Source organism: Cynocephalus volans, chromosome 11, assembly GCF_027409185.1.
Source record: "Cynocephalus volans isolate mCynVol1 chromosome 11, mCynVol1.pri, whole genome shotgun sequence".
In the NCBI taxonomy this organism is placed as follows: domain Eukaryota; kingdom Metazoa; phylum Chordata; class Mammalia; order Dermoptera; family Cynocephalidae; genus Cynocephalus; species Cynocephalus volans.
Genome location: NC_084470.1, coordinates 124,073,398 through 124,091,627, shown reverse-complemented (window position 1 = coordinate 124,091,627; position 18,230 = coordinate 124,073,398). Strand labels below are relative to the sequence as shown.

Below are 18,230 nucleotides of genomic sequence, written 5' to 3'. Positions count from 1 at the left end.
TTTCCTTTTATCCCTAAGAACATATTTTATAATTTCTTTTAGTGTACTTCTGGCCATATGTCAATGTTTCTTTTATCTTTTTTTTTTTTTTTTTCTTTCAGCACTTCTAAGATATTATTTGTCCTCTGGTCTCCACTGTTTCTGATGGGGAGCAAGCAGTCATTCTTACTATATTCCCTTGTATGTCATATCTCTCATCCTCTGGCTGCTTTAAGATTTTCTCTTTATCTTTGGTTTTCACAGTTTGATTGTGATATCCTAGGAGTAGTTTTCTTTGTATTTATCTTGCATAGAGTTCACTGAGCATCTTGTTCTCTAAGTATTTTTTATTTTTTATCAAACTGGAGAAATTATTTGGTCATTATTTTAAAAAATATTTCCTTTCCCCAGTCTTATTCTTCTATAAGTGCTCCAATTACATGTATATTAGACTCTTTAATTTTGTGCCACAGGTTCCTAAAGTATTGCTTATTTTTTACTGATTCTTCAATCTTGTTTCTCTCAGGAGTTTGGACTCGGTAATTTCTATTGGCCTGTCATCAGATTTAAAGACCCTTTCTTCTGCTATGTGAAATCTTCCGTTAAACTAATATAGTGTATTTTTTCCTTTCAATTATTGTAATTCTCAGTTCTGAAAATAAGTTTTACTTCTCTGCTGAGATTTGTTCTCTCATTAAAATAATATTTTTCTTTAATTCTTTGAAGGTATTTGTATTAACTGCTTTAAATATTTTTGTGCTAAATAACGTCATCTTGGGTCTTATTAACTCCTTTTATTTATTTATTTTATTTTTGCCTGCAAACAAAATTTTATTTTATTTTTATTCTTTTTTGTTTATGTTTATTAATTTCTGTGTAAAGGACATTGCGGGTGATACATTATAGAGACTCTGGATTCTGTTGTTTTTCCTCATAGAATATTGATTTTCTTCTGTTCTTGTAGGCTGTTCAGTTATGAGTCAATCACCTTTAAGTTGTGTAGACTTAGTTTTACATTCTTTTATAACAAATCTGTGGAAAGGCGAAGATATTAACCAAACCCCTTCAACATGATGTGACCCAACCTACAAACGGTCTCTCTGAGGATCTTATAGTAACTTGATTCTAGCCTTTCTTAGGCAGGTTTAGGGTAGGACTAAGCTGTTCCCTTTATGGAGATTCTGCTAGATCCAGGTGTTCACAAGCTGTTAGGAAGGTACCTTCACTCTGGCTGGGTAGGGCCTTTGATATCTCTGAGCATTGTTTAATCTGTAGTATCTGTTACATACTCTACCTTGTAGCAGCCATGCTTTGTTATTCACCAAATGCACACACATCCCAGCCCATCAGCCTATGGTCAAGCACTGGTAGAGGATTCTGCTGGGCAGCTCAGACCTCTCTAGTGCCCTTGTGCTTAATGTTTTAGCGTCTTTAACTGCTCTGAACTCTGACCTCTGCCTTCTCAGCTCAGTGGGTCTGTGGTCTTTTACTTGGACTCCAGTTGTACCCAGGCAGACAGCAGGAATTGTGGAGCTTGATTTATGTGAATCATTGTGCTGCACTGCCTGTTGTCCAGTATCTGAGAACCAGTGTCTTTTCAGGGTGGCAGGGCAAAATCTGGGCTGAGGAGAGATGTTAGTGAGGTCCTGTTGTCCTTGCCCTTGACATTCACAGGGGGTTTGCCAGGAGCCTTGGGAAGGGTCCAGGACCCAAGTTCTAGGACCCAGGCTCTACCACTAAACTAGATGTGCAACTTGGGCAAGGCCCTTTCACCTCTGGGTCTCGGTGTACAACTCTGTGAAACCAGAGTAAGGGACTGCTTAAGGAGGTGATTCCCAAATAATGGTCCTGGCCCTTTCAGAATCACTCCCGGGGGGGGGGGGCAGCGGGGGGAGTTGTTAAAATTAGATTATCTAGTCTCACTTGGAACTAATAAGTATTTTCCAGAGGATTATTGTTATCGGTGATAAAGTTAGTGTTAAGCACCCGGAATAATTTTGATGTGCATCGAAATTTGTGCACCACTACTGCTCAGTGGTGTCCCTACTCTCATTCAGGACTAGCTATATAATTTCTGTGTCCAGTGCAAATGAAAACGTGGGGCCTCTTTTTGTTAAAAAAAAAAATTACTAGGAATTTCAAGATGACAACAGCAGAGCATTCAACCAAATGAGGGGCCTTTCTAAGCAGGGACTCTGCAGCCACCACCTGCCCTTCCTCCACCCAACCCAAGACTCTACCAATCACCACCTTCCATCCCCACCACTGTGCCTCCTGCATGCTCACCTCCATGCTAAGCAAAGGGTTCCAAGGACTTGATGAAAGGTGGGGTGTTCCAACTCACATAACGACACTCTGCGTGTGCATGGCCCTTCCTTAGCTGAGTCACCAGGGTCCACCCAGCAGGGGGCTAGAGCAAAGGGGCAGCTGGGAGTGAAGGGGGCTGTAAGGAAAATGGAGTAGTTTAATCTGTTTTTGTGTGTTCTTCGGTATGTGAGGCAGCAGCTCTGAACTGCTTATCAGCAGAGCTCCTGTCTAAAAAAAAAGCCTACTGTTTCTTCACCCAAGGCTTGAAGGACCTTTTCCTGTTATCCGGCTCGTAGACCTGCGTGTGAAGGGTTTGTGGCCCAGTCTGGACAATGGGCTCAAGGGGTCTGTGAGACCTAGCCCTAGCTTTACAGGGGCAAAGAACAGATTCCCACTGCTTCTACAGCCAAACTCGATGGCATTAATAGGATAACCTAATAGCCACAAAACTTGGGTCATTTAATTTGAAGACAACCTCCCCCACCCCATTATTTGGAATGAGAAAATTGTCGTTAATACTTCTCCTTTACTCAGCTGTGAGTGAAGTTTTAATTCCAGAAGCCAGTGTTTATCTCCTGAAGGACCCCATTACCAAACCCTCCAGGGAGCTGTCAAAATGGCCCAGCCTGGATGCCTCCTCCCTTGCATGGGGGTGGGGGGATGACAGAATGGAGCAGGGCTAGGAGACAGGCAAGATGGGGGAGAAGCAGGCCCCGGTGAGTCTTGCACGCACACACTGCCTTACACCCTCACCACCTGCTGCAGAGCCTCAGGGCCTGCCCACTGGCTACCTGCTCTGTGAGCTCAGCCAGATCTTCCTGCAGCCCCTGCACCGTGGACGCCAGCGACCGCAGCGCCTCCAGCTGGACGGAGAGCAGCCAGCCCTGCAGCCCCACGCTGCCCACCGCCAGCAGCAGCAACAGTACCGCCAAGAGCAGCCGGCCTCTGCGGCCACAGCCCAGGGCTCTGGCGCGGGGCCTTGGCGGGGAGTCCGTGGGGCTCCCGTTGGCCCTCTCCCGGCAGTGCCTCGCCACGGTGTCCGCGCCGCGCCTGGCTGGGCTGCGACCACCCAGCAGCGCTGAGCCTCCAGCTCAGGCCCGGGCGCACTGCACATCCGCCTTAGAGAAAGCCGGTGCTTCGGCTGCGAAGCCCCGGAAGGCGGGGCGAGGGTCGGCAGAGCAACCGGCTTCTGCTTGGCTGCTGGCGTGCTCCCACAGCCAATGGGAGGAAAGAGAGGGAAGGCCGGGTGGAGGCCGAGTGGGACCGGGCCAGGCTGCGCGTGGTGGGCGGGGCGCCAGGCGGCCTCACCTGGTCTGCGCACGCTCCAGGCGCGTTCCATGGGATGAAGTCTTCGTGGTTCCTTTACTGTCACCACAGCAGTCAGTCCCCAATGACGCTATATAGCTCTTACAACTCACTGCAGGCGTGGGAATATTTTTTTCTGCCCCGGGGTCATTGCACTTCAGGTATAATGTACAAGTAAAAGGCAATGTTCATGTAGCTTTAAACATGGACAAGTGAAACATCTCACACACCTTAAAATTAAGAACAGAGAACACGCAACTCAGTTGAATAAACCCGCATTCAAACCTAAAAATTTAGGTTTGTTAATGAATGCATTCAACAACGCTCTTCGAACTACTTTCTGTTGCGTATCAAAATCAGTTAAGGCGAACCAGGGGAGGTGAGGGGAGAGAGAAGAGATTCAAATGTTTTGTGCAATAGTTTATTACTTTTACTTATTTTTATTGTTAAATATATCGTACATGCAAGAATGTATTAGGTTTTTGTTTGTTTAAAGAATAAAACTCCATGTTACCAGTACTCAAATTAAGAAATAGCCCATTTCCTAGTGCCTGAAAGACCTCCCCTTAGTCCCTCCCAGTCTTACCCCTAAGAGTAATCGCCATCCTGACGCTTTCGTTAATTACTCGCTGGTTTTCGTACCGTGTGTGTGTGTATTCTTAGGTAACATAGCGTTTGGTTTTGCTTAGTTTCGATCTTTATGTAATGGACTTGTACTGCGTGTACTCTGTGTAATTCGTTTCTTTCACATTGTTTTGCCATATGTCCATGCTGATGAATAAAACCGTTGTTCATTCTTTTTCAAAGCTTAATTATATTGTTATATTTTATTTTTGAATCTGTTCTACTGTTGATGGATATTAGGTTGTTTACAGTTTGGGGATACTGTAATAGCCACAATACTGCTATGAACATTCTTTTACACGGGGCACGTGTGCAAAAGTTTCTTATCGAACCTGTATACCTAGGAGTGGAATTGCTGGGTCGTAGGGTGTAATTCTGATGGTCAACTTGATCGGGGAATGGCAGGCTGTTTCCCCAATTTACGCTCCTATCAGCCGTGGGTGAGGGTTCCCATTGCTTCACAGTCTCACCAACACTTGTCATAGACTGCTAATTTTTGTCAGTCTGATACAGGAGAAATGTCATACAATTGTGCTTTAAATGTGCATTTCTAGGGTTACAAGTGAGGTTGAACATCTTTTCATATATTTATGGGCCAATATTTGTATCGCCTCTTGTTTTAAATATCTGCTTATATATTTTGCCAGTTTTTCTCTTGAGATGTTTTTCTCATTGATTTGAAGGGGTGGTGGTGGTTTGTTTTGTTTTATTTTTTTCACCACCTCTGTCTTTGGAGGAGATTTGAAGATTTGAAGGATTCTTTATGAGTACTAATGACAGGCAATAATTATTTGACAGATATTTGTGTAGCAAATATTTCTCCCACTCTGGCTTATCCTTTCATATTCTTGTCTTTTGATGAAAACACACGCATAATTTTAATATAGTCAAATTTGAAATTTTTTCTTTTATGGCTTTGCTTTTGGCACGTTGTTTAAGAAATCTTTTCCTACATCAGAGTAATATAGATATTTCCCTATAGCATCTCCTAAGATTTATAGTTTTGCCACTTATGTATAAATTTTAATACATTCGGAATTCATTTCTGTGTATGGTGTAAGGTAGGGATTCCATTTCACTTCTATAACCAGCTGTCCTAGAACAACTTAATAAATAGTTTATCCTCAACCCATTAATCTGTAATGCCTACTGTGTCGTACATCAGTTTTCCACATAGGCATGGGTCTGTTCTTGTCTACTATTCCATATGTCTATCGATATACAAAAAGCGTACTGTTTTAGTTACTACAAAGACAATAAGTCTTGATATCTGATAGGGCAAGTTTTCTCCTTTCCTTTTCCTTCTCCTTCAGGAATGTCTTCACTATTTTTGGCTCTTTGCTCATCCACATAAATTCTAGAATCACTGTCAATTTGCATAAAAAAGCTGTATTAGGATTTTTGTTGAAATGCATTGTATCTATATATGAATTTGGGAGGAATTGCTATCTTTCTAATATTACCTTTCGATCCAGGAACATAGTATGTTCATTTATTTATGCCTTTTAAAACTTCTTTCAATAAAATTTTATAGTTTCTCCATGTGGGCTTTGTACATCTTCTATTAGATCTATTTCTAGGTGTTTCATATATTTGTTGCTATCCAAAATGATATCTTTTTAAAGTAACATTTTCTAATTGATTTTAGCTGTTCATAGAAATACATATAATTTTTGCATATTAATGATTTTATCCAGAACTCTTGTTAAATTCTTTTAACAATTTGCATAATTCCACAGATTATTTTGTATTTTCTATATAGGCAACTATATCATCAGCAAGTAAGGCCAGCTGTGTTTCCTTCTTTCTGATTCTTATATATTTATTTATCTATTTTTCTTTCACTGGTTTGGAGCTGCAAAACAATGATGATTTCCAGAAACGATTTCTGTAAATTATGACAGTAGATATTTTGTCTTGCTTCTGATTTTAAAGAGAATGTTTTCAACATTTCAACGTTAATTATGATGTTTGCTGCAGGTCTTTGTAAAAGCCCTTTCTTAAAGTTATGGACATTTTCTTCTTTTCCTAGTTTGCTAAAGCTTTTTTTTTTTTTTTTTTTAATCACTAATATAATAACAGCAAACGTGTTCACATACAAGGATTGTTCTAATACTTTACATATATAAATTATTTTAATCCTCACAACACACCTCTGAAGAAGGTACTATTATTATCTTCATCTTTATAGATAAGGAAACTGAAGCCCTGAGAGATTAAATATTAAATATCTTGCAGAGGACACGAACACCTGAAAATTTGTTCCAGGAATGTTTCCTTTTACATTAGACCAAAGAGCTGTGACAGCTATGTAGGTCATCCTGAGTTGTCCAACAAAACCACTTGCCTGCTCTTGAACCCAATCTGTGCTTTCCTTCCTCCTTGACTTTATTCATGGTGTGCTCCCTGCCTGAAACATCCTCACCTATTCATCTGTCCTGTCCCTACTTATCCTTCAAGGATGTTACTGCTTTAGGAAGCCTTCCTTGAGGCTCTCAGCCTGTAGCATCTCTCCTCTGAGCTCCTTGGGACTTTTTTGGTGCGTTTCTTAGAGCGGGTATCACTTGCTACCCTGGATTATGACTCTTGGTGTACAAGTCTTTCCTCCCTACCATTGGTTCCTTGAGGGTTGGACCCATGTCCGAGTCATCTTTGAATCTCCTCCTACAGTGCCTGTTCAAGGCTCATCAAATGAATGAATGTGTCTTGGGAAGCCATCATGGGTTACAGTCTTTTGTCCTTGTACCCCCATCTACCCTTAGAAGTGCAGAATTGGCTTTCCTCTCATCCTTGCTGTATGAGCCTCTACTCAGGGCCAGGCATGCCATGAGCATTGGGTCACCCCCTCTATGCAAACCCCCTCTTCTTCCCATTTCTGACACTGCAGACTATAGGCCTGAAGCCCTGCTCTTCCTCTACTCCAGGACCCTGCAGCATGGGAAGCACTGATGAGAACAGCCCCATATAGGCTGAGGTTTCCAGCCATGGCCTCTCAGTTTCCAAGAACTTCCTTCTTTTCCTGTGGCCCCTGTTTGGGCCTGCTGTGGTAGCAGGGTACAGATGCAAGAGAAATTCCAAGGCAAATGGCTCTTGCAAATTTCCTTGGTGGGGGCAGGAATGAACCATAGCCTATATAGACAAAGGTCATCTGGGCCATATCCCTGCCTCTTGAGGACACTCTTGATCTATTTTGGGTGGACAATTATCTCTCCAATTCAGAAAGCTCTCCCTATGTCTCATATTCTGGCTTCTCAAAAAGAAGTTTTTGACATCCATCTTCAATCCCTCTTCCTATGATCTGTGTGCTCTTTCTTTCCTGCATCTGACCGGCCATCGGGTGTGAGAGGAGGCCATGGAAAGCAGAAGCCAGGATCTGAACAGTGGGAGTTGCTGTAGACTGGATGCCCCTACCCCCCACCCAACTACAGTGAAGCTTAAATCCCCACTGTAACTGTTGAGGGTGGAAGTCCTATTATGGTAATCGAAAGGTGGGGCCTTGAAAGAGGTGATTAGATTGTAGGACCATGCTGTAGTGCATTGCTTAATAATGGTGGTCAGGGGCATGGTTCTGAGGGCTTAAAAAGAAGAACACATGAGAGGTTAGTCTCTCTCTGCTCTGCCATTTTCTGCCATGTGAGACCCCTGGGTCACTGTTGCCACCACAAGATGTGTTCCCTGGATTTTGGACTTCCCAGCCTCTGAAACTGTAGGCAATAAATTTCGTTTTCTTTATAAATTACTGAGTTCCATGTATTTTATTTTAAACAACAGAAACAGACTAATTCAGAAAATTGGTACCAGAGAAATGGGATGTTGCTTATAACAAATACTTGAAAATGTGGAACTGGCTTCAGAATTGGGTATTGAGAAGAGACTACAAGAATTTGAAGTAGCAGGCTAGAAAAGCCTAGCTGCTAGTGAAAGTTTAGAAGACAAGAAAACCAGGGAAAGTTGAGAATGTCTTAGAGAATGGTTACGTGGTGGTGAGCAGAATGCTTATGGAAATACAGACGGTGAAGGCCATTCTGTGAAAAATCTCAGATGTAAACGAGAAGGGATTTATTGGAAACTGGGGCAAAGATCACCTTTGGTACGAACTGGCAAGGGACTTGGCTGCGTTCTGTTCATGCCCCACATTTTGATGGAATGTGGAACTTCAGTGTGCTGACCCAGTGCATTTGACAGAAGAAATTTCTAAGCAGCAAAACATTCAGGAAGTTGCATGGCTACTTACAACAGCCTATGCTGAGTTAAGGTGGCAAAGTCATGATGTAAAGCCAGAATTTATAATTAAAAGGAAAGCAGAGCATAAAGATTTGGAAAATGTGCAGCCTGTCCATGTGGTAGAGAAGCAGAGAGCGCTTCCAGGAGAACAATTCAATGGTATAGGACTGTTGGCTAAGGAGATTAGTGCAGATGAAAGGGATTGTCAAGAGAAGGGAAAAAGGACCTTGGAAGCATTTCAGAGATCTTGGGGGCTGTGGCTCCATTACAGGCTCAGATGCTTAGGGAGACAGAATGGTCTTGGGGAACAGGCCCTAGGTGCCCTTCACCAGCTCGCTGCCAAGGGCCACCTCGGGATGCTGCTCCCCACACCAGCACCCCAGCTGCTTTGGCTGCTCCAGCTGTAGCAAAACTGGCCCCAGGTGTGGCTGTACCCACAGGTTTGGAAACTATAAGCCATAAGCCTGGGCGGCATCCAATAGATGTTAGGTCTGCATGCCCACAGAATGCCAGAGCTGTGGAAGCTTGGGAGCCTCCACCCCAATTTCAATGGATGTATGGAAAAGCCTGGGGACCCAGGAATAGAGCTGTTACATGGGTGTATTCACCACATAGAACCTTTGTTAGAGCAATGCCAAGAGGAAATGTGGGGTCAGAGTTGCAGCAGAAAATCCCCACCAGTGCCACGCCTAGTGGAGCCGTGGGAGTGGGACCACCAGGGAGACCCCAGAATTGTGGAGCTACCAGCGTGTAGTGCCAGCCTGGGAGAGCTGAAGATGGCCTCAGAGTAGGAAAGCCATAGAAGCAGAGCTGCCTGAGGACTTGGGGACCCAACCCCCGTACCAATGTGCAGAGGACGTTGAACATGGAGTCAAGGTACACAATTCACCAGCTTTAAGATTTGATGACTGACCTGCTGGTTTGGGGACTTTCTTAGGACCTGTTACTTGATTCTTTTGGTCTATTTCTCCCTTTTGGAGTTAGAATATGTACCCTATGTTCTCCCACCATTGTATCTTGGCAGTAAATAACTTGTATTGTTTTTACAGCCTGGATTTTGAACTTTAGACTTTTGAGTTGAAACAAGACTTTGGAGACGAAATAAATTTATTTGTATGTGAAAAGGACATGAGTTTGGGGGGTCAGGGGTGGAATGTTGTAGACTAGATGCCCTCTCAACCGCATTGAAGCTCAAATCTCCACTGTAACTGTTGAGGATGGGAAATCCTATTTTAAGGTAATTAAAAGGTGGGTCCTTGAAGAGGGGATTAGATTGTAGGATCATGCTGTAGTGAATGGATTAAAAATGGTGGTCAGGGACATGGTTCTGAGGGCTTAAAAAGAAGAGCACAGGAGAGGTTAGTCTCTCTCTGCTCTGCCATTTTCTGTCATGTGAGATCCTGGTTCGCTGTTGCCATCACCAGCAGTGTTCCCTGGACTTTGGAATTCTCAGCCTCCAAAACTGTAAGCAATAAATTTTGTTTTCTTTATAAATTATTAAGTTCCATGTATTTTGTTATAAGCAACAGAAATGGACTAGTACAGGAGTGAAGGGCGGACCATGTCCCAGCTTGTCGGGTGACCTGCTAGGCCTCCAAACTGACACCGGCCTTCCCCAGTGCTCCCTCCTGCCTTCTGGCCCCTGGGAACCCTGGGATATTTCCTGGCAGTCTGAGAGATGCAGGGTCCATGCTTTGAGGGTGAGGGAAGGTGAAAGTTCTGGAGATGGTGGTAGCTTACAGCTAGGTGCTTCTAGAAAAGGGAGGTGTCCCAACCCACCTGTAGCATGGGGCAGTGGGGACTGCAGATACAGTGACCAGGCTCACAGAGCCTTGAGTGGGAGTCAAATCCTCAGGCACATGGTGGTTTCTCTGACAGGGACGCACAGAGCAGATCCTAGAGCGGGATTCTCTCCAGCCCAGACTCTTTCTGGCCCCAGGGAGTGACAGGCATATGGCAGTCCTAGGCAACCCCAACATATGGTTCCTACACGTATCACACCAGGGAAACCTCTAGCCCTGCTGCTCACAGGATTTTTTGCCAGACAGAGGAGTGCAGGAGACATGGGCCAGTAGTAAGGGAGGCCTCTCTGCCACGTAGACCCTCTAGCCTTTCTCGGCTTTCCCACCCTTGCAATCCACGGTGCAGGCCTGGGCTGCAGGACGAGAGCCCAACTCTGACCCCATTCTTCCCTCCAGCCAGAACCCACCCAAACTCCCAACTGGAGCCTGGTATAAAGGCTTTTGCTTGGGGAATTTTTTCTCCAACATACCAACCCCAAGTTAACTTGCAAGTGATTTGTCTACATCAGCCTAATGTTCTAATGAAGGAAGTACAGAAAATACCCCCTGCCCAGCGCGCGCGCGCACGCACGCACGCACGCACGCACGCACACACACACACACACACACACACAATGCCCTCAATACCCTAGTCCTCATCAAGGTCCTCTGACCTCACTTATTCTTCCTTCCCTGTAGTCCCAGCAGGTTTGGCTGTTCCTACCCTCCCTCGGAGGGGCCCAGCCTAGGAATACAAGGAGCTGGCCTCTATCCTACAGAGGGTTCTCTCTGGATCTCCTGAAGTGGAAAAAAAAAAGAAACTCACGTGATGAAGGTCTAGGAGGTTTGTTGTCATTCTGTTCAGTCACTTGACCTGGGGCTGGGAGGCTGAATGTCCCCCGCCTCTTGTTTTTCTTCCCGAAGGACTCCATGCCCTCCTGGCTAAACCTCCCAGGAGCCCCCTCATTTCTGTCTCCCAGGGGCTCTGGACATGGCCTCCATCTTTTGAGACTGGTTCTCCAGGCCAGCATGGTTGTCGGGAGTGAAGTTTCAGGGATCTGTCATTCATCCTGTGGCTGTGGGACCACGCAGGGCCATCCCAGGGTGAGGCAGAACTAGGAGTTGGATTCTGCAACATAGGATATTCCAGCTGGTTGGGAAGGGGCTGCTCCACCCCCCCAACCCCCCTGCCCACACACCACATACCTGTTCAGGGGTGAAAGCCATACAGCATGGGGGTTAGGCACTGCCATCAAGGGGTATGGGTTCAAATCCAGAGCCACCATGTGCTCTCTGAGCTTGGGCAAAGTCCTTTCCTAGTGCCCCAGGCAACCATAGCCACCCACAAACACCAGCTTCTTTCCAGGACCATATGTGTACACAAGCTGGGCACACCAACAGTGGCTTGCTGAGTGCCGCAGCATACATGCTACAGAGAAATGTTCTGGTCCAGTGTTGAAGGGCCATTTCTGCACAGAGGTGAATTCTGAATAACTACACGTGTTTACAGCTTATTTTATCTTATTTTATTGCTATTCAAAATATGAGATATTTTAACTAGTATTGAGGAAAAATGTTTTCTTATTAACATAAATCTTTTGCTTTACTGAAAAGGAGACTACCAATGAGAGAATCAGCATGGCTTTTTAGGCACTAAATGTCCATATCTGGGCATATTTATGAAAGAGCAATGCAGAACAAGCCTCTTAATCTCTTCTTTTTTTTGTTGTTGGCTGGCCACTACAAGGATCCAAACCCTTGACCTTGATGTTAACAACACTGTGCTCTAACCAAATGAGCCAACTGGCCAGCCTTAGTCTTTTACCTTGAAATGTTGCAAGGCCATACTGGGAAGCTTTGGTGGGTGGTACGTACCCTTAAATCAAGAGTTGCTCACCCACTCCAAATAACTCATTTCACAATGGGCAAATCAAGACTCCAGGAGGGCCAGTGAGGCCAGCTTAAATTACGGAGAGTTCGTGTAGAGTCAGGCAGAGAACCCTGGTCTCCTGACCCCTGGCCCAATTACTCTAGAGGGGGATGGGCCCCCTGAGGGCTCCCGGAAGGCAGGCAGGTGGCTGTGCCTCTGGTTCCCCTTCTCGTCCCGCTGCCAGTCTGGTCCGCTGTCCGGGCAGCCACCAGTACCTATAACAATGAGGATAGCAGTGCTCACAGCCTGGCCCAGCGTGTTCTTAGCCACAGCCTTGTACTCGCCGCTGTCCTCCGGGGTGACACTGGGGATGACGAGGGAGCACACGCCCAGCACATCCGTGCTATACACGGTGGGGTTTCCTTCCAGGCTCTGGTCGTTCCTGAACCAGGTGACACGGGGCTGGGGCCAGCCCTGCACGGCGCAGCTCATGCAGCACTCGCAGCCCTGTGGCAACAGGTGGGACCGCAGGCCCACCAGGAAGCGGGGCTTCTGCCTCAGGTCGGGTTCCCGGTAGCTTGGAGCCTTCACTGTGAACCTGTCTGTGGTGCAAACCGGGGGCCAGAGAGAGGAGGGAGAAAGTGAGGAAGGCCTGGCTGAGGCCGAGTCTGGTAGAAAGTTCATGATGCTACTTAGGCATTATCTGGGCCTTCCTGCCACATTTACCTGCAAATCTGGACCCCAAGGCTCGAATCCTTTTCCTAAAATTATCTTTGCAATTTTTTTTTTTTTTATTACAAACTAGCAATCAAAATATACAGAGAATCAAAACGAGAAAGACGAAAAACCAGTCGTAATCTCACTACCTACAGATATGACTGAAGCTAACATTTTGGTGTGGAAACTTCCAGACATTCGTGTATTTTATAAAAATGAAATCCTCCATCCAATTTAAAAACCTGCTTTTTCTAGTGACTGCTTTTAAGATCCACATCTATTTGTCTGTAAAATGCACTTTGTTTTCGGGGAGACGTTAACCTCTACATATCTTATTACCTGCCACTGCTTTTGAGAATCCACCCAAAGGCATCCCAGACACCCAAATACCTACTGCCCCTCGCTTTCTCTCCAGGAGGTGGCACCCGCCCTGCATCAGGGACACAGAGGACATCAGTACAGGTGTACATCAGGCAGAAGGTGGGAAGGGCAACAGCTGGACTCAGGACCAGCTGGCCACTGGGACCTGCTCCCCCACCTCTGCGGTGGCTGCCCTTCGGCCCCCAGCCGCGCACCCACTGCCCTGGGTTCTGCCTCAGCACAGGGCCCCGGCTCCTCTGTCCCCGGGGTCCCACTCACCGCGCTGCCGGGGGATGCACCAGGGCTGGCTGGTGTCCGAGGGTTTGCTGGCCCCCAGCTCATTCTTGGCCACCACCCGGAAGTGGTACTCGTGGCCCAGGAGGACGCCCAGGAGCGTGAAGCGGTTGGTGTGGATGCGGTCGGCCGCCTCGCGCCAGGGACCGTGCGCCGAGGAGCGGGTCAGCACCGCGCAGTGCAGCGGGAGGCCCTGGGCCTCGTCCGGGCAGGGCTCCCACTCGGCTGTCACCGTCCCGGGCACGTTCTCCTGCAGGCGGATGGGCCCGGGCGCCTGCGGGCAGGCTGCAAGGAGAGGGCAGAGGGAGCCCGGGCTCGAGGGGACACAGCGGGGCTTCTGCTATGGCCCTTCCTCACCTGCCCAAGTCCTCAGGGGGCCCCGGGGGATGCCGTCTTGCCAGGAAGGTAGTTAGAGCCAGAAAGAGCTCTGCTAGGGGCCACAGGGCTCTCAGGAGGGTGGAAAGGAATAACTTTAATTCGCTTTAGCTTTTAAGTAAGATGACACAGGTCATGGAGTGCTTTTTTGGACAGAGATAGGGGCTTTCACAAAACCAAGTTACAGAGCCCCCACCGTTAGTCTGTTTCATCATTTCTTTGTATCCAGAAACTCCTCCAGCACGAGGGCTGTGTAGGAGTCACCGTCAGGAGAGGACAACCTTTATCGTTTACATGGGCCACAGACAATTCTTCCCACCGACTCTTTTGAGCCGTGTAATGGTGATAAGAGCCTTTGCTCACTGACCCGAAATGGAGAATAACTGAGGCTCCAGGAGGGGGATGTGACATAACTGTCCCTGCGTTCTTTCTATCTTCAAGCACATAGGAAGGGTGCATGGTGCGGTCACCTTGCACACCCAGCCATGGTCGAATGGAGGAGACCCGTGATCAAGCAGGATGGAAACCTCCACGCCTGGCGAGTGGCCAAGCCAGAGTCCAGAGCCCGGGGCCATGCCTGCCTCACCTGCCACCTTGATGAGGAAGTTGTGGGCAGCCTCCTTGCCGGGAAGGTTCCTCAGCACCACAGTATAGAGGCCACTGTCCGAGAGGCTGGCCGCAGGAATCAGAAGCTGGGTGAGGCCATCCTTGGTGGTGGTTACACTTCTTTTGGGCAAAGGCAAGTCATCCTTCAGCCAGGTCACTTCAGGGATGGGAACAGCCTGGGAAACAAAAGCAAGGAAAGGTTGAGAAAGGGAAGTTTTGTGGAAGTGATGGCATTTAAGCTGGGACTAAGATAGAAGTGGTGAGAAGAGCATTCAGGGAGAACACAGAGCTGGGAAAGTGCCTGACTAGGGACGAGCTGGTGGAGAGGCGGTGATGAAGGGTAGGGTTGGCAGGTGGGTGTGGTAGGAATGGCGGGACAGGAAAGGAAGCTGGGTTGGAGGTTAGACAAAATGTTAAGTGCCCTCCGTGTCACACCCATACAGACATCTGCATTTTATTCTGTATGCGATAAACTGCCGTTGTAAAAATTTGAGCAGGAAAACATAATTAGTTCTGGATTCGCATGGTAGGGTGAGGGACTGAACGAGAGTGAGAAAGGACTCATAGGGAGGGGAGTGTTAACCACCCTGGTGCCCACGACCCCTAGTAGGGGATGACTTGGGAATCCATGCAGTAGTCTAGGAGGGAGATTATGGTGGCCTGGCTCAGAACAGTGGTGACCCTGACAGAGTTGGGGGACAGGGAGCAGCCAGTCCAGCTGATTTTTGATGGTTGATGAACTCCTCCCTGAGGGACCCTTGGTATTGGTACTGGGCACACTGGACAACAGGGTCAAATGGGGACCCTAACAGCAACGTGCCTCATAGGATTGTCCTGAGGATTTAAGGAGTTAATAATACATGGAAAGCACAGAGAACAGGCCTAGGATGTAAACACTGTGTGTGTAAAATATTTTTGTCACCATTACCAGTGACATTACTATGGTCTAATAGTTAAGAGCATGTTATTCAGGGTAGGACAGATCTGGGTTTGAGTCTGCAACCTAGATGGCGATGCAGATTTTGACAGTCATAATAATAATAGCAACAACAACACATGCTGGGTGCTTGACATGTGCCAGGCACTCTTTATGTGCTTTTGGTGTATAAATTCCTTGAATCCTTAGAACGACCCTTTGAGATAGCTTACTATTATTATCCCCATTTGACAGACAAGGAAGTTGAAACACACAGAGTTTAAGATGCTAGTCCAAAGTCAAACAGCTAGTGGGTGATGACAGCAGAATTTGAACCCAGGCAATTTGTGCTTTTAACCACCACACTACTGTTACATGGTACAAACTGAGTCAGGTATGTTAATGTTGGTGCAGAATCATCCTGAGTCAAATGCAGGTCATGTGCTTGCACAAAAGTACATTCAGAAGTCAAAGGGGATTATCCACAGAGCAGCCCCCCAAATTCCCAGACTAAGGAGAGGTGGAGAAAAGCGGGAGCCCTAGCTTGGAGGTGTAGTACCAAAATCTACGACTAGAGGGACTTGTAGACAGAGCAGAATGGGCACCAGGTGGCCAGGTGAGGGCTGCGCCTTCCAGGAGGACCCCCCTCCTTCCTCACGTGTGGCCTGCTTTCCAACACAATCCCAGGTCATAGACTGGGGCCAAAAAGGAGCAGGGAAGAAAAAGAACCACCGGTCTGGCTCCCTTGGCTGCTCTGGGCTCCCCTCCCAACATCCCACCAGGTACACTCACTTCAAAGGAGACAGGCACGCGAATAGGTGTCCCCCACCCGGACCATCAGCGAGTCCTTTGTGCTGGAGTCCATGAGGAACTTGGGACAGACTGGAACACACAAGATAGCTCGTCACCTCCCGCAGCCGTTGGGCCCCAGCCCCAGGTCACCAACAAGGCAGGGCTGGAGGGGAAGGCTGGGCCAGTCTAATGGATGCTGAGATCCCAAGGACCGGGGGCTCTAAAGGAACTGAAGGGGAGTTGCCAGGCGAATCCTGTGGGGAATGTCCCAGGAGCTGGTGGGGAGATGCTAGAGGGACAGGAGCTGAGAAAGGGAAGCCACAGGGAGAGGGTTAGGGTTAGGTTTAGGCTGGAACAGAGGACATGAAAAACAATCCAAGTCTTGTTTTGCAGATGAGATAACCACCATCTGAGACAGGAAATAACTGAGTTAGGGACAAGATTCTAGGATTCTGGACTCCAGGTGCTGTGTGCCTTTCACTGTACCTGTTTCTCTCATTGTCACAGTGAAAACTAGGGTCAGTTGGGATGGTCCAGTGTCAGCTTGAGTCAAAGACAGGTCAGTGCTTCTAGTGATTAAAGCCCAAAGGGAAAGACAATCCTGCTTTTGACGGTGAGGAGCTGGGGCATGTTCCATTCTGAAGATAAACCTCCTGAGCTGAGCTGCCCTTATGCCTTCTCAGGCCCTGCCTGGGAAGCAGCGAGGAATCCTGGAGAGATCACTGACTTTGGAGTCACCTGCTTTAAATTCTGGCTCCATCACCTACCTGTGATGAAGCCTTGGGCAAAGCACCTTGGACCTTAGTTTTCTTCTATAATTTGGCATAAAAACATTAACCTTGTAGCGTTGTTAAGAGCTGTAATGAGAAAACATTTCTAAAAAGCGCCTGCCTAGCCTAGTGCCTAGCACATAGTAGGTGCTCAATAAATGTTACTTCATGAAAGTGGAGAAGGGGATCCTGGCTCAGCAAGTGCATGGCTGCTGCTCCAGGGCCCCTCTCAGAAAGGGTCTGCAGGGCTCAGGGGCAGGGGGAGGAGGTGGCACTCACCAGTGACAGGCATGGCTTGCACTAATGTGTCCAGGGCAGTGGGCTCACCACGGTCCCCGTCGTTAACTGCTGTCACCCGCACGAAGTAGCCCGCTTGGGGCCGAAGCCCCTTGGCTGTGTAGGTGGTGACTGGCACTGTGCCCGCATGGCACGGGTTCCATTGCAGACTGTCTGAGCCACACAGCTCCACCACATATCCTTGGGCTTCGTCCCCATCTTGGGCATCTGGCCCCGCCCAGCTCAGGGTGATGCTGGTGTGCGATGTGTCTGTGACTCGGAGATCCCGCACAGGCCCAGGGGGTCCTGGCCAGGCACCATGGGAATGTCAGAATGGCACCGCCCTCTGCTGAGGGAGGCCACTCAGGGTGGGTATTCATTAGCCTTCACTTAGTGATTCTGCCTCTAGGACTTCCTGAAGCGCCTGCCTGGAACCAAATCCTTGCTCTATCTAGCACCTTGCCTCAGTTATGCCCACAGATGCCAGGCCACCTCCTCCAGGAAGCCTCCCCAGCTCATCCCACTCATTCACCACCTGCCTAAATATCCTTCCATAATTCCTGAAAACTGATACTTTAGTTGATGACCTCTTGGGCTCCATTATCCTCGAAGACTAGAATTCTTTGTTTACTCTGAACTCTAAGCTCTTGATCAAGACTCTGCCTTTTGGACACTTAGTGCAGCTTGTTCTTCACGTATTAAATGGGAACGATAATAACAGCCCTACCTACCCTTGGGGGTTTGGGAACAAGCAAAAGGCACCGTGCATGTGAAAGGGCTTGGAAATCACGCAACAGTCTAGGGCTCTGGCTCTCAAGCCTAGACACATGTTGGAATCACCTGGGAAGCTTAAAAATACTGGTACCTCGATGCCACCCCCAGAGAGTCTGATTTAATTAGTCTGGGGGTACAGCCTGGGCATCAGGGTTTGTAAGGGCTCCCCAGGTATTTCTAAATACACAATAAAGTTGGAAAACATCTGATCTAGAGCAGTGCTTCTCAAACTTTAATTTGTATAAAAATCACCTGGGGAT

General features: G+C 47.5%; 1 protein-coding gene across 1 annotated transcript in view; it reads right to left on the bottom strand.

The window, feature by feature from the left end:
• Positions 1-3,377: 3,377 nt before the first annotated feature.
• Positions 3,378-18,230, bottom strand: part of LOC134390259 (immunoglobulin-like and fibronectin type III domain-containing protein 1) — a 37,555-nt gene continuing 22,702 nt past the window's right edge. The window contains 7 exon segments of the mRNA XM_063113474.1: positions 3,378-3,494; positions 12,250-12,692; positions 13,447-13,746; positions 14,423-14,618; positions 16,151-16,174; positions 16,176-16,240; positions 17,200-17,502. Of these exon segments, the coding sequence (XP_062969544.1) occupies positions 3,378-3,494; positions 12,250-12,692; positions 13,447-13,746; positions 14,423-14,618; positions 16,151-16,174; positions 16,176-16,240; positions 17,200-17,502 (1,448 nt within the window).